Source organism: Clinocottus analis, unplaced genomic scaffold (assembly GCF_023055335.1).
Source record: "Clinocottus analis isolate CAN_PGR_092001 unplaced genomic scaffold, fCliAna1.0.p SCAF_14, whole genome shotgun sequence".
Lineage (NCBI taxonomy): Eukaryota > Metazoa > Chordata > Actinopteri > Perciformes > Cottidae > Clinocottus > Clinocottus analis.
Window position 1 is genome coordinate 396,000 of NW_027175865.1, and position 13,832 is coordinate 409,831.

The 13,832-nt window shown below is 47.5% G+C and overlaps 1 protein-coding gene across 5 annotated transcripts in view; it reads right to left on the reverse strand.

Moving 5' to 3' along the window:
• Positions 1-13,832, reverse strand: part of LOC137784547 (collagen alpha-1(XIV) chain-like) — an 82,223-nt gene that overhangs the window by 35,138 nt on the left and 33,253 nt on the right. For all 5 annotated transcript variants that reach the window (XM_068575314.1, XM_068575313.1, XM_068575312.1 and 2 more), the window contains exons 8-19: positions 13,513-13,677; positions 12,969-13,130; positions 12,604-12,770; positions 10,997-11,123; positions 9,921-10,066; positions 8,112-8,241; positions 4,430-4,569; positions 3,721-3,847; positions 3,480-3,619; positions 3,096-3,228; positions 2,959-3,003; positions 1,983-2,128 (exon numbers count right to left, since the gene is read on the reverse strand). In XM_068575314.1, the coding sequence (XP_068431415.1) occupies positions 1,983-2,128; positions 2,959-3,003; positions 3,096-3,228; positions 3,480-3,619; positions 3,721-3,847; positions 4,430-4,569; positions 8,112-8,241; positions 9,921-10,066; positions 10,997-11,123; positions 12,604-12,770; positions 12,969-13,130; positions 13,513-13,677 (1,628 nt within the window). The remainder of the gene's footprint in view (positions 1-1,982; positions 2,129-2,958; positions 3,004-3,095; positions 3,229-3,479; positions 3,620-3,720; positions 3,848-4,429; positions 4,570-8,111; positions 8,242-9,920; positions 10,067-10,996; positions 11,124-12,603; positions 12,771-12,968; positions 13,131-13,512; positions 13,678-13,832) is intronic.

Below are 13,832 nucleotides of genomic sequence, written 5' to 3' on the forward strand. Positions count from 1 at the left end.
GGTTTTAAATCGTGCCTGAAAAGCTTTTTGCTCGAGATTGCTGCATAAAAATGAGTTCATTTAATTAAATTCAGTCACAACTCCTGAGTCGACTTTTTCCATCCGCCGGAAGTTATTAACGGTTTGAGCCCGAATTCCATCAGTGGAGATGAAGAGAGATAACCGCCATCCAGGAATCAATCGCATGGAAATCAGTCTTTTTTTAATCACATTTCTTTTCATTTTCCCCCGTATTTCGTCTTCCCCTGCTTCATAATGGCCGCCGTCCGTCCCTCGTCATGAAACTTGCTTTGAACGAACCCTGAGAGGAAGTTTCTCTGCCAGACGTCTGAAGCGGCGCTCGGTGATTCATGAACCGGAGCTCACAGCTGTTCACACTTTGATAAGAGATCTCATTTAACAAGCCGCTGGCGCGAGCAGCCGGCTCTTTATTGTGGGCCGACGTGGGACCGCAGACACACAACGGCACACACACACACACACACACACACACACACACACACACACACACACACACACACACCTGTCAGCTCAGACGGTCAACATGAGGGATTATTATTATATTCATATTTGACACTTGTTAACAACAGAAAACTCTGCTATGCAGCGAGAAACAAGGATGTAAATATTGATATTGCTGCATTAATGTTAATACAAGAACTGTTTGATGATGGAGAGGAAAAGCATCATAATTATATTTACTGACAGTCCGGTTTGGTTTTAAGCTTTTTTCTTTTTTTTTAGGCTCGAAAATATGGAAGCCCATTTTCTCCACAAAAAAATAAATAAATAAAAGTCAATGAAAAAATAATTATAATTATGACAACAACAAAAAAGTATGACAAAAAAAAGTATGATAAAGAAAAAGTCAACAAAAAACAACATAATTATGACAACAACAAAATTTCTGACAAAAAAAAGTTAAAAAAAAATTGTCAAATCATGATTTTATTTTTTTTACTTTACTTTTTTTAATACTTTTTTTTGTTGTTGTCATAATTATGTTTGTTTTTTGCTGACTTTTTTTTGTCATATTTATGTTTTTTTTTTGCTGACTTTTTTTGTTGTCATAAATATATATTTTTTTGCCATACTATTTTTTTGTGATAATGTATTCATTTTTTTGTCATACTTTTTTTTCATAAATATTTTTGTTTTTTTCATAATTATGATTTTTATTTTTATTTTTTTTGTGGCGGAAGTGGGCTTCCATACTAAAATGTCCTCCCCAGACTAAAAAGGGTGCATCTCTGCAGCCATGAGAGCTGTTTAATAATGTTGTTATAATAAAGGAACACATGTGAGATGATGTTCAGATGTGTAAATATCAGTCTACATGTTTCTGGTTCAGAGGAAATGAAGATGACACACAGAAAGAAATGAAAAGCTTTCAGGTCCCAATAGACCCGATCCGCCTCAAGACCTCCGTCCTGCACCGTTCTGTCCGGCTGACGTTCCTCATGGAGGCCCAATAACGCTCTGGTCACCTGGCGTCGCCTCGCTGCAACACGCATCCCGGCTGCATGATAATCCTGTGCGGTTCGGGGTGTTTTGCATGCGGTGTAAATGTGTTTTTTTCCTCTCCCGTTTCTAAATTGGTGTTTTTGAATATCTCTGCATATCCCGGAGTCCCTCAGCGGTCTCGGAGTCGCATAAATTGTGTCTGACTGGAAAGCTGCGACTGAATAATCACTTCCTCGGCCACAAATGAGACGCGAGCGACCGCAGGATGCGTCGCTACGCCGATGATGAAGCGGTTTCTGAGCAGAAGGGCTCGCAATCCAACGGCAGAAAATTGCAATTCTTGCATAAATCTGCAATCGTTAAAAAGCTTTCGAGACATAATCAGGCGGATGGATTTTTCTCCCTGGTGTTGCTGCAGGTCTCGGTGTGTTAATAAGGTGCATTTGGAAAAGCCCAACACACAAACACACCCACACTCTTTGATCCGAAGGAGCTGAAACCCAAAACCCTCGGCCCACCTGCTCCTCGGCCCGGTCTCCTTTGGCGCTGACGAAGCTCAGCCGGTAGTTCCGGACGTTCCTGGTGTCCGTGGGCTGCCAGGCCACCCGCATGCTGAAGGTGGTCTCCTCGTCGATCCTCATGTTCCTGAACCCGTACCGAGGCGCTGGGAGGGTCAAAGGAAACGGAAATTATTTTTTTAAATACAATTTGGAGCCTGAACACCGAAATAAAACGCTGAAATAAAAAACCTTAACGTGTCCTGTAAAAACAGATCTAGCTCCTCAACCACAAGGAGGACTTGAAGCATTTAAACTGATATAATACAGGAACCCTGGTGAGATTACATTGTATATGGTTAAAAAAGTCCTTATGGATCATAACTTATCAAAATATTCTTCACATCCGCCTCATACAAGGTCGGAAGTGAGTCAAAACGTCCGTTTAGACTCAATACGAGCCTCTGGAGGCCGTCTCCAGCCATCCAGAAGAGACTGGCAGCTGTTTTAGCCACGAGAAATGAGGAAAGGAACTCTTTTTTTGACAAGACTTCTACGACAAGTAATGGCCTAACTTTCTTCCTGGACCTCGAACGCACCTCAAACCACAACATCCAGATTTTTACGGATGAAAATGTCCGTGAATTGGCGGGTGTTCAAACGCCCCGTGGCTGCACCTGCACAGGTGAAGACGCTGTGGGGCTGTGGCTGCACGACCAGTGAACACCCGCCACAAATTTAAAGAAGAGAGGACAACGTTGAACTCTTCTACAGCGTTTTATTCATGAAAGGATCCCGGTGGAGCTCCGAAAAGGAGATTTGAAGCACCTGCTCCACTTGGAGTCAAACTAAAGTGTTGCATTGTGGTTACTACACAGTTATACACGTCGTTATATGTTTTTTTGGTAATACCTAATGCGCAATTGTGTCATCAACGACAAACATTTAGTCGACAATTTCATGGAGGACAAACTAAGTGAAGGAGGGAAGTATTTACTGGCTGCGGTGGTGGTGGTCGTTGCCACGGTGGTCGTTTTTTCAACTGAAAATGAAAAAGAAACATTTGATTAAAAAATAATAATTCACAGGATCCTTGTGATGAGTTTGAGCAGAAAGCAGAACATTGCACGTCACCGGTGGACTCCACGATGGCGACCTCGTCGCTCTCCGCCTCGTTCAGGTAGACGGCGGCGAGGAGGACCTCGTACTCGGTGAGGGGGCGGAGCCCTCTGATCAGGTAAGTGTTCAAGTTCCCGTTCACCAGAACCTGAAGCGGGAAACAAGAGCGACGGAACGTTGTTCTCAAACATCTGACGAGTCAAACACAGACTCATCTTTCTGGAAAAAAAAAGGTTTTCAACGATCTGAAGACTCTTCTGGCGTCCAATGAAAAGAGACGTGGCGGCAGCTCCTTTTCAGCCGTCCAACCAAAGGCAAAGGACCGTATCGACCCGATACACACACACACACACACACACACACACACACACACACACACACACACACACACACACACACCTCGTCGGTCTCTCCTCCGTCCGTGGGCGTCCAGCTGAGTCGGTACAGCGCCACATCAGAGGCCGGGTGCTTCCACGACACCCTGAAGCTGTCGGTGGAGATCTCACTGCTCCTCAGATCCACAGGGTCCGGGACGGTCTCTACACACACACACACACACACACACACACACACACACACACACGCGGTCAGCACCAGACTGCCCGGCTCGGGCAGAGCGTGGTGAGCTGCAGGTTCCTACTCGTGGTGAAGCTGTCGGTGGCGGCCTCGGCTTGCCCCTCGTCGTAGACGGCGAACACGCCGACCGTGTACTCCGTCAGCGAGGTCAGGTTGCTCAGCAACCAGGTCGTCACGCGGCCGACGTCCACCTGGAGACGCAGGTAGAGTGATGAGCACCTTGACCTCCGTACGGGGGTGGACCTCTTGTCCAAGTCGTCGCATGAACCCAAACGAGTTCACTGAGTCGCTTCAGGGCTTTAACGCGCCGCCGAGAACTGTGGAACCGGTTTTGTGTCTAAACCTCTTTTTCCCTGTGTTTGAGTCGTCGTATGTATTTGTTCAAAAATGGAAAAATGACATATTTTATGCCAAAAGATAGTAATGGGCATGCTGGGATTTAAAATGGGTAGCGGGAGGATTTTTGCGCATGGTTTCCAAAAGGTTAACAACATCCCACGTGCTGATAAGACACCTTTTGAAAAGATTAGGACCTAAAGAATAGGAAATCAAAATAAAAGAAAATGTTAAGAAGTCAAAAAAAACTGTGTCGTTCGGTTCAAAAATGGAAAAAATACTTATTTCATGAGAAAACGTCTGAATGATGCATGCTGGGATGAAACCTCATGGTCCGCCGTAGAAGTTGACGTAGATTAAGTAAGTACACAAAGTTAAGGGTTACTTTTATCTGGTTTTTAGTTTTGGAGATATGCTGCGATGCGGCGTGCCCTCACCTCGTTGGTCTGGACGCCGTCGGTCTTGACGTACATGATGCGGTACCCGCTGGCCTTCCTGGAGGCGGAGTCCCAGGTGAGCCGGGAGGAGCTGTGGTCCACGTCGGAGAAACGAAGGTTCCTCGCCGGAGTCAGCGGCACTGAGGAGGGAGGAGGAGAGGAAGGAAGGAAGTGAGGGAACGTTAGAGAACTTCCTCTGAACTACGCACAACGCCGCTCGATGCGAAGCACTGAGTTTGACGCTTCGGCCGTCGGCCATCTTGGATTTTTGCAACCAGTGAACAGGAAGTGACAATGTTAGGACCGAGGAGAAGGTCAGAAGGTAGCCCCGCCCCTAAAGCGTCCCCTGCTTTATGGTCTGTTTGACTATATAGACTTCTATACAACCAGAGGAGTCGCCCCCTGGTGGTCAGGAGAGAGAATGCAGCTTTAACACATGAAGCATAGACTTCTATACAACCAGAGGAGTCGCCCCCTGGTGGTCAGGAGAGAGAATGCAGCTTTAACACATGAAGCATAGACTTCTATACAACCAGAGGAGTCGCCCCCTGGTGGTCAGGAGAGAGAATGCAGCTTTAACACATGAAGCATAGACTTCTATACAACCAGAGGAGTCTCCTCCTGGTGGTCAGGAGAGAGAATGCAGCTTTAACACATAAAGCATAGACTTCTATACAACCAGAAGAGCCACTTACCTCAAAAAAAGGTTGATAAAGTAAACCTTTTGGTTGAATATCTGAATGGTTTATAAAATGATCTGCAGACTGAACCCACGTCCGTGTGAATGAGTCCTTCAGTGGATGTTTCTATACGGACACATTGGAAACTTTGGAGATCTCAAAACTTTTTAATTTCCCATCCTCCTCATTCCCGAGCTGACCCCAGCGTGACCTTCAGTAAAAGCAGAGGAAGTCTCTCTTCCTCCCTTCCCCTCTGAGGCTTTGTCTTTGCTCTGACCCTCAGTATAATTGAGGTGAGGCAACGCCTGGTAAAATCAGGATTTTATTTTTTTTTAAAGAAAGAAAGAAAACAGAGCGGTAACTCAGAAGTGTCCTGCAGTAAATCTGATTCCCTGACTGAATTAAAAAGGTGCTTTCAGAGCTCTGCAGCACTTCACTGCCTCCATGAGAGGAAGTGGAGGCCGAGCCTGAGGGAGCTGCTGAGGGCCGCTCACGACATGATTAAAATACTGGAGCCCAATAACGCTGTGTGTGTGTGTGTGTGTGTGTGTGTGTGTGTGTGTGTGTGTGTGTGTGTGTGTGTGTGTGAAACCAATTACGAAATCCAAACTCAACTATCCTTTGGCTCTTCATCACAGCAGCTCGATGTAATATATCAAAGACTGGAGGCACAAGTTAAATTACAAAAAAATATAAAGCTGCATTCTCTCTCCTGACCACCAGGGGGCGACTCCTATGGTTGTATAGAAGTCTATGCTTCATTTGTTAAAGCTGCATTCTCTCTCCTGACCACCATGGGGCGACTCCTCTGGTTGTATAGAAGTCTATGCTTCATCTGTTAGAGCTGCATTCTCTCTCCTGACCACCAGGGGGCGACTCCTCTGGTTGTATAGAAGTCTATGCTTCATGTGTTAAAGCTGCATTCTCTCTCCTGACCACCAGGGGGCGACTCCTCTGGTTGTATAGAAGTCTATGCTTCATGTGCTAAAGCTGCATTCTCTCTACTGACCAACAGGGGGCGACTCCTATGGTTGTATAGAAGTCTATGCTTCATGTGTTCAAGCTGCATTCTCTCTCCTGACCACCATGGGTCGACTCCTCTGGTTGTATAGAAGTCTATGCTTCATCTGTTAGAGCTGCATTCTCTCTCCTGACAACCAGGGGGCGACTCCTCTGGTTGTATAGAAGTCTATGCTTCATGTGTTGAAGGTGCATTCTCTCTCCTGACCACCATGGGTCGACTCCTCTGGTTGTATAGAAGTCTATGCTTCATCTGTTAGAGCTGCATTCTCTCTCCTGACCACCAGGGGACGACTCCTCTGGTTGTATAGAAGTCTATGCTTCATGTGTTAAAGCTGCATTCTCTCCTGACGATCAGCGGATAAACAAACTAGATGATTTATGAACTAAAACACATTAAACTCCTTCAGACGCGTCTGAAAACAGTAGGAAGCTCATTTTTTGGGACCACCGGCTGATGATCAGCGGCTGCGAGAGCCTCGACTGTGAAGTGAACATAAAACCGCGCTCGCTGCAGGCTCAATCACTGCAAACACATAATCCACTGTGAGCGGGCCCTTCATGTGGAGCGCTTAATGAGCGGAGGAGTGAACGCACGTTTAGTAACATAATGAATGGCTGAACGTAGCAGGAAGCTCTGCTCGCGTGGATGGAGGAAATTATAAGTCATTTGAGAGAGACCTCGCCCCCCCGCCGGCGGCCTCTAACCGCCGCCCGCCGGCGTCCTGCCCTGACCTGCGTTCAAAGCTTCACGCGCATCATAAAGACTCTAAGCAGCCGCGGGCCGGAGCCTTCAAGTTGCTGCATGGGGGTGGTCATCGGGTCGCGGGGGATTCGACTTCAAAACTCTTGAGGAGTGAAAGTGAGGTGCAGAAAATAGCACGTTGACGGGAGGGGGAGGGGCTTGAGCCGGCGCCTCGCAGGGATTTATATTTTTTTGGGGCGGTTTGTGTCGGAGCAAGAACAAAAAAAAAAACAAGCCGGGACTTGAACACGTGACTGCAGGGGCTGATGTTCTCACCTCAAGCCAGGGAGAGGAATTTAGTATGGAAGCCCGTTCACGCCACAAAAATAAGAACAAAAAGTCAAAACTTTTACAAAATTGTATCTCATAATTTTGACTTTATAATTTTGATTAATAATCTCATAATTTTGATTTAATAATTTCGATTGATAATCTCATAATTTTGACTTTAATATCTGACAATTTTGACTTCATAATCTCCCAATCTTGATTTTATAATCTTACAATTTTGACTTTATCTCATAATTTGTTTAATTACATTTTCAGGGATTAAAAACTTAGTGAGGAAACAATAAAAGGGACAATAACTCCCAAATTACTCTACTTTAACGTTATTTATTTAGAATATTGCATCAAAGAGGCAATTTAATCACAATATAAGAAATAAAACTGTATATTTTTCATCATGTTTCTCGGTCCAGAGATCAGAATCTTCTGAGGACGTTTGTGGCTCTTCACGTTCATAAAGATCCAAATTTAATCAAATTGGTTCAGAATAAACTGAGTCACAGTCGCTCCGACGTGACGGCAGAAGCGGCCAATCGGGCGTCTTCAGCTGCGGCTCCCTTTCAGCCCGAGGAACAGGGATTAACGTCTCAGATTGCGTCTCACTTGAGGGGATTATATCTAATTAAGCAGGGATTAAATGTGCAGATGCAGGAGAACAAAACGTTTCTATTGATGTCAATTACAGCGCGAAGCGGTGACGTTCACAGTGTTATTTATATCTTATTCATAAGGACTCAATGAACAGGACTCTGGGATTCTGGCGCCCCCTGTGGAGAAAAGCAGGAGTGTTTCCTGAGCACCAGGGTCCCTTCAGAAAACCTCTCATTGTACTCTGGAACATTTAAAGGGACGTTTGATGGAATTCATATACTTTATTGATCCGTGTGTGTGTGTGTGTGTGTGTGTGTGTGTGTGTGTGTGTGTGTGTGTGTGTGTGTGTGACACTCACACGTGGTCTGCTGGCTGGTCATGGGGTCGCTGGCCTCCTCTCCGTACAGAGCGTAAACCGTCACCGTGTACTCTGTGGCCGGAGTCAGTCCTTCAAGCTCCACCTCGTTCACCGAGTCCTCCACCTTCACCTGCACACACACACACACACACACACACACACACACACACACACACACACACACACACACACACACACACACACACACACACAGGTTGTTATCTCATCTGATCTTGTCTCTCGTCCATCCGTCACGTCGTCATATACTTCGCTGCACATCTTCTCTGTTCAGACAAGCGGGAATCGAGCTGTGATTACGTAAGAAGATTCTTTACAATGCGGCTGTGGATTCCTCCTGCAGGCGGGACGCTCGAGACTCTGAGCCTCTATTAACGAGTCCTCTGGTTGTATAGAAGTCTGTGCTTCATGTGTTAAAGCTGCATTCTCTCTCCTGACCACCAGGGGGCGATTCCTCTGGTTGTATAGAAGTCTATGCTTCATGTGTTAAAGCTACATTTTCTCTCCTGACCACCAGGGGGCGACTCCTCTGGTTGTATAGAAGTCTATGCTTCATGTGTTAAAGCTGCATTCTCTCTCCTGACCACCAGGGGGCGACTCCTCTGGTTGTATAGAAGTCTATGCTTCATGTGTTAAAGCTGCATTCTCTCTCCTGACCACCAGGGGCGACGCAGGAACCCCAGAACATGAATCTCTGCATTCAGACATATTTCCAGTCTCTAAAAACGTTCATCGACTCTGAAGCGTTGGCACGACTTCATGTCGGTTCATCCCCCGAGGACGAGCCGACAAGAGGAGCAGATGGACAAACACTCAGGGCCTCCGTCGTGCCAGGTGTGTGTGTGTGTGTGTGTGTGTGTGTGTGTGTGTGTGTGTGTGTGTGTGTGTGGACTTCCTCATCCTGCTGATCTACTCGTTCGTCTGCGGACGTTTTGAAGCCTCGAGTTCGCCGATTTCGCCGTCGCCATGTTGCTTTTTTTTTTGCACCCAGTCGACCTGTCAATCACCTCGTAGCCCCGCCCCCTGCTACTGACTCTAAATGAACCATTACGCACTAAATGAGAGTTCACTTAAATCCTTTGTGAGTTGCAGACGTCTCCTCGTCCCTTTGGTTCTTTTGTTGGGAGGAAAATAATCGGGTGGCCTTCACACCATCCCTCCTCCTCTTCCTCCACCTCCTCATCCTCCTCCTCCTCGTCCTCTTCTCATTGTACCTGTGTGTTCCTCTTTGACTCTGCGGTCTGGTTTTGGTGTTTTGTTGCTCGTCTCTTGTGTTCAGTCCTCTGAGCTTTCATCTCCGTCTCCAGCCCAAAGCCTTTTCTTCGCGCCGCGCTCTGATTGGTCGTTCAAAAGGTTTTTTTTCAAACTTGTAATTTAACTCTGAATTTAAATGTGAAAGGCAGTTCTGGGTTTTTGTTGCGTTTGAAGAAGCTGAGCAACAATGTTTCGCTTTATTGTTCCAATTTTATGCTTTTTGAAAATGTTACCTGGAACAGACGGATTCATCCCCAATTTGACTTCCAGCAATGTTTCATTTTCATCTCTCCATTCTTTCACTTCTCTTTCCATCCTCTCTTTCCTCTCTCATCATCTCTCCATCTTCTCTCCGGGCTGAAGACAAATGCTGCGATAAAACGACCGGACCGACTGCTTTTGGGTTTTTACTTGACTCAAATACAAAATTCAGAAATATCACTGTTGGTTTCACACACGCACACACGCACACACACACACACACACACACACACACACACACACACACACACACACACACACGCCCGCGGGCCTCACCTCCTTCTCGTCCGCGGGCTCGCCCCCCGTCAGCGGCGCGTACAGGATCATGTACCCAGAAGCCCCGGCGGCCGTCATCCAGCGGACCCTCATGGTGCTGTGAGAGATGTCAAAGAGCTCCAGGTCGTTGACCATCGGGAGCGCCACTGCAACAACAACAACAACAACAACAACAACAACATCAAACACGACAAACATACACATAAAGCACAACACACTTGAATTTGGACGTTCTGTCTAAAAAACAAATGTAATGCAAGCCACTTCAGCTTCTTTAGCTACTTTATTTTCTTTAGCTACTTTCAGCTTCTTTAGCTACTTTCAGCTACAAAAAGTGTACATCATATTCAAACTGAGGCGTATATTTCAGCGTCATCTCACGGTAGTAGATTTAAAAAAACAAACATTTTCTTTCAATTTCGTTTCAAACGTCAGGACTAGCTTTTAATTAGGTAACGTTAAACTGTCTGCGCTCTGAACTCCTCTTCCATGTATTTGTTCTCCTGGTTCACATCCTGTGTGTTTTCTATGGCGGCGCTTCACAGAGCCCCCCCCTCCCCCCCCCCCCCCCCCCACCAACACGCCCCCCCCTCCCCCAAACCGCAGCATCAGTCGTTAGCGCCACGTTTCATGTGCAGAAACGAGGCGAAGCTCATTAACTTTGCTTCAAGGTCGAGCAGCAGCTCCGCGTTCATCTGAAGCGGCGGGGAGGAATTCCCCGCCGTTCATCATCGAGGCGGCGAGCGAGGTGTGGAGGGGAGGGGGAGGGGGGGGGGCGGATCCCGCTTCAGTGTTCCAGACCTCATGACGCCTCGGGGGGCGACGAACACCCCCCACCCCCAAAAAAACCCAGACTTAGAGCTCGCCACGAGCGTCCTGTCAGGAGCCCGAGGAGCGGTGCATCATGCAGAACACCTGCGCTGCCTTCAGGGACCAGATACAGAGTCTGACACACGGCCGCTGGTCCAGTCCAGACATCATGTGTTTGAATAAAAGGGTCGGCCTTTCTTTCTATGGATTTGTCGCTTTCGCACTACTATACGTATAAAAGGGGCGTCAGGAAGGTGGAGACTCACGCGTGGTGGCGCTGCCTCTCAGGGCCTCGCTGGCCGAGCTGCGGTAGACGGCGAAGAGCGCCACCTGGTACTCCGTCAGGGAGTTGAGGTAGTTGAGCTCCACGCTGCTCTGCGAGCCCGGGACCACCTGGAAGAAGATCACATGGTCTGAGTCCTGAAAGAGGGTCACATGGTCTGAGTCTTGGAGCGGGTCACATGTCTGAGTACAGAAAGAGGGTCACATGGTCTGAGTCCTGCAGAGGGTCACATGGTCTGAGTCCTGGAGCGGGTCACATGGTCTGAGTCCAGAAGAAGGTCACATGGTCTGAGTCTTGCAGAGGGTCACATGGTCTGAGTCCTGGAGCGGGTCACATGGTCTGAGTCCTGCAGAGGGTCACATGGTCTGAGTCCTGCAGAGGGTCACATGGTCTGAGTCCTGGAGCGGGTCACATGGTCTGAGTCCTGGAGCGGGTCACATGGTCTGAGTCCTGAAAGAGGGTCACATGGTCTGAGTCCAGAAGAGGGTCACATGGTCTGAGTCCTGCAGAGGGTCACATGGTCTGAGTCCTGCAGAGGGTCACATGGTCTGAGTCCAGAAGAAGGTCACATGGTCTGAGTCCTGCAGAGGGTCACATGGTCTGAGTCCTGCAGAGGGTCACATGGTCTGAGTCCAGAAGAAGGTCACATGGTCTGAGTCCTGGAGAGGGTCACATGGTCTGAGTCCTGCAGAGGGTCACATGGTCTGAGTCCAGAAGAGGGTCACATGGTCTGAGTCCTGCAGAGGGTCACATGGTCTGAGTCCTGCAGAGGGTCACATGGTCTGAGTCCTGCAGAGGGTCACATGGTCTGAGTCCTGCAGAGGGTCACATGGTCTGAGTCCTGCAGAGGGTCACATGGTCTGAGTCCTGCAGAGGGTCACATGGTCTGAGTCCAGAAGAGGGTCACATGGTCTGAGTCCTGCAGAGGGTCACATGGTCTGAGGTTGTCCGCCGCTCTGTACGAGGGGGAAATAAAACTGATGCTGATGTTACTTCATGAAGAAATGCTAATTAGCTGCGATGTTGCGCTGTTAGTCATTTTGTAGCCGTCAGAAGAGCATTTAAATGAAACGTAATCCCACAGCGTGTTTATTAAACAACCTCTTCCTGCTCGGCGGGAAGAAAAGAATTAAAAGCTCCACGTGTTGCTGAAGGCGCTGAGCTCGCCTCCAAAGAGATTTAAAATGAGTGGAACGAGATCAGATTAGCTTTGAAGAAACCTCCGTCTACCTTGTGGGAGGAAGAGGAGGAGGAGGAGGAGGGGGGGGAGGAGGAGGGGGGGGGGGAGGAGGAAGAAGGGGGGGGAGGAGGAGGGGGGCAATAAACATCAAAGAGAAAGTGGTTTCATAAAATAAGAAGGAAAGGTATGAACATAAACATCAGCTGGGATAATTACAGCACAGCGTCCACGAGCGTAGTATATATGTATATATATATATATATATATATATATATATATATATATATATATATATATATATATATATATATATATATATATATATATATATATATATATATATATATATATATATGTATATATATAGTTAGTTAGTTGGTTAGTTGGTTAGTTAGTAATAACTCGGGTACCTTTTCCTCCGGCTGGCCCCCGCTGGCCGGGTAGTACACCACGCGGTACTTCTCCACTTGACCCGGCGCCGGCGTCCACGCCACCCGGAAGCTGCGCGCCGTGATGTCAGAGGTCACGAAGTCACGGGGCGGAGCCACGGAGACGGGAGGGGGGGCGGGTACTCCTCCTGGGGGAGCAGAGGAGGAGGAGGAGGAGGAACAGGAGGAGGAGGAGGAGGAGGAAGAAGAGGTTAAGCAGCGTGTGTGTATATATATAAATAAATTATATATATATTTTAAAAAAAGAATAAAATCACGTGACCAGGCGTCACGTGACCGGGCGTCATGTGACACCTGGTCACGTGACCGGCCGTCATGTGACAGACCTCTGAGCTGCTGGTCCAGCTGCTCCATGCGCTCGCACACCGTCCTGCTGAGCGTCTCCACGATGTCGCTCATCACGCTGAAGTCGGCCACGTTGTACATGTGAGTTTCCTCTGGAGGCGACGCGATGGCACGCAGCTCGTTCTCATCAGCGTTCTTCACACCTGAAGGGGGGGAGGAAGAGGAGGAGGAGGAGGAGGAAGAGGAGCAGTGCTCATGAGTCAATATGAAAAGGTGTTTGAAGTTTTTTATGATGCAAGAACTCAACGAGGGAAATTTTTTAAAAACTTTTAATAAAACAACTTTATACACAGAAAACTTTCCTTTAAGAACTCTGTAACATGATGTATGAAAACATGATGTAGAAGTACATCATGTAGGAGTACATCATGTAGAAGTACATCATGTAGGAGTACATCAGGTATAAGTACATCATGTAGGAGTACATCAGGTATAAGTACATCATGTAGGAGTACATCAGGTATAAGTACATCATGTAGGAGTACATCAGGTATAAGTACATCATGTGTGACAGCGTCTGCGTACCGATGGCGAACAGCTCGATGCCGGCGTCCCGCAGGCTGCGGGCCGGAGGGATGACGTCATCCTGAGACTTCCCGTCCGTGATCAGGATCCCGATCTTGGGAACGCCGGACCGGGAGCCGGACTCGGGTCTGAAGCTGGTCTCCAGGATGTAGGTCAGAGCCAGACCTACACACACACACACACACACACACACACACACAGAGAAGATGAACAATAGAAGATAACACTACTTGTACATGTTTGTGCACTTTGTGTAATAAAACACACGTTGTGTACATTATTGTAACTGTCCTGAGGTCCTGACTCCCACGAACACACCA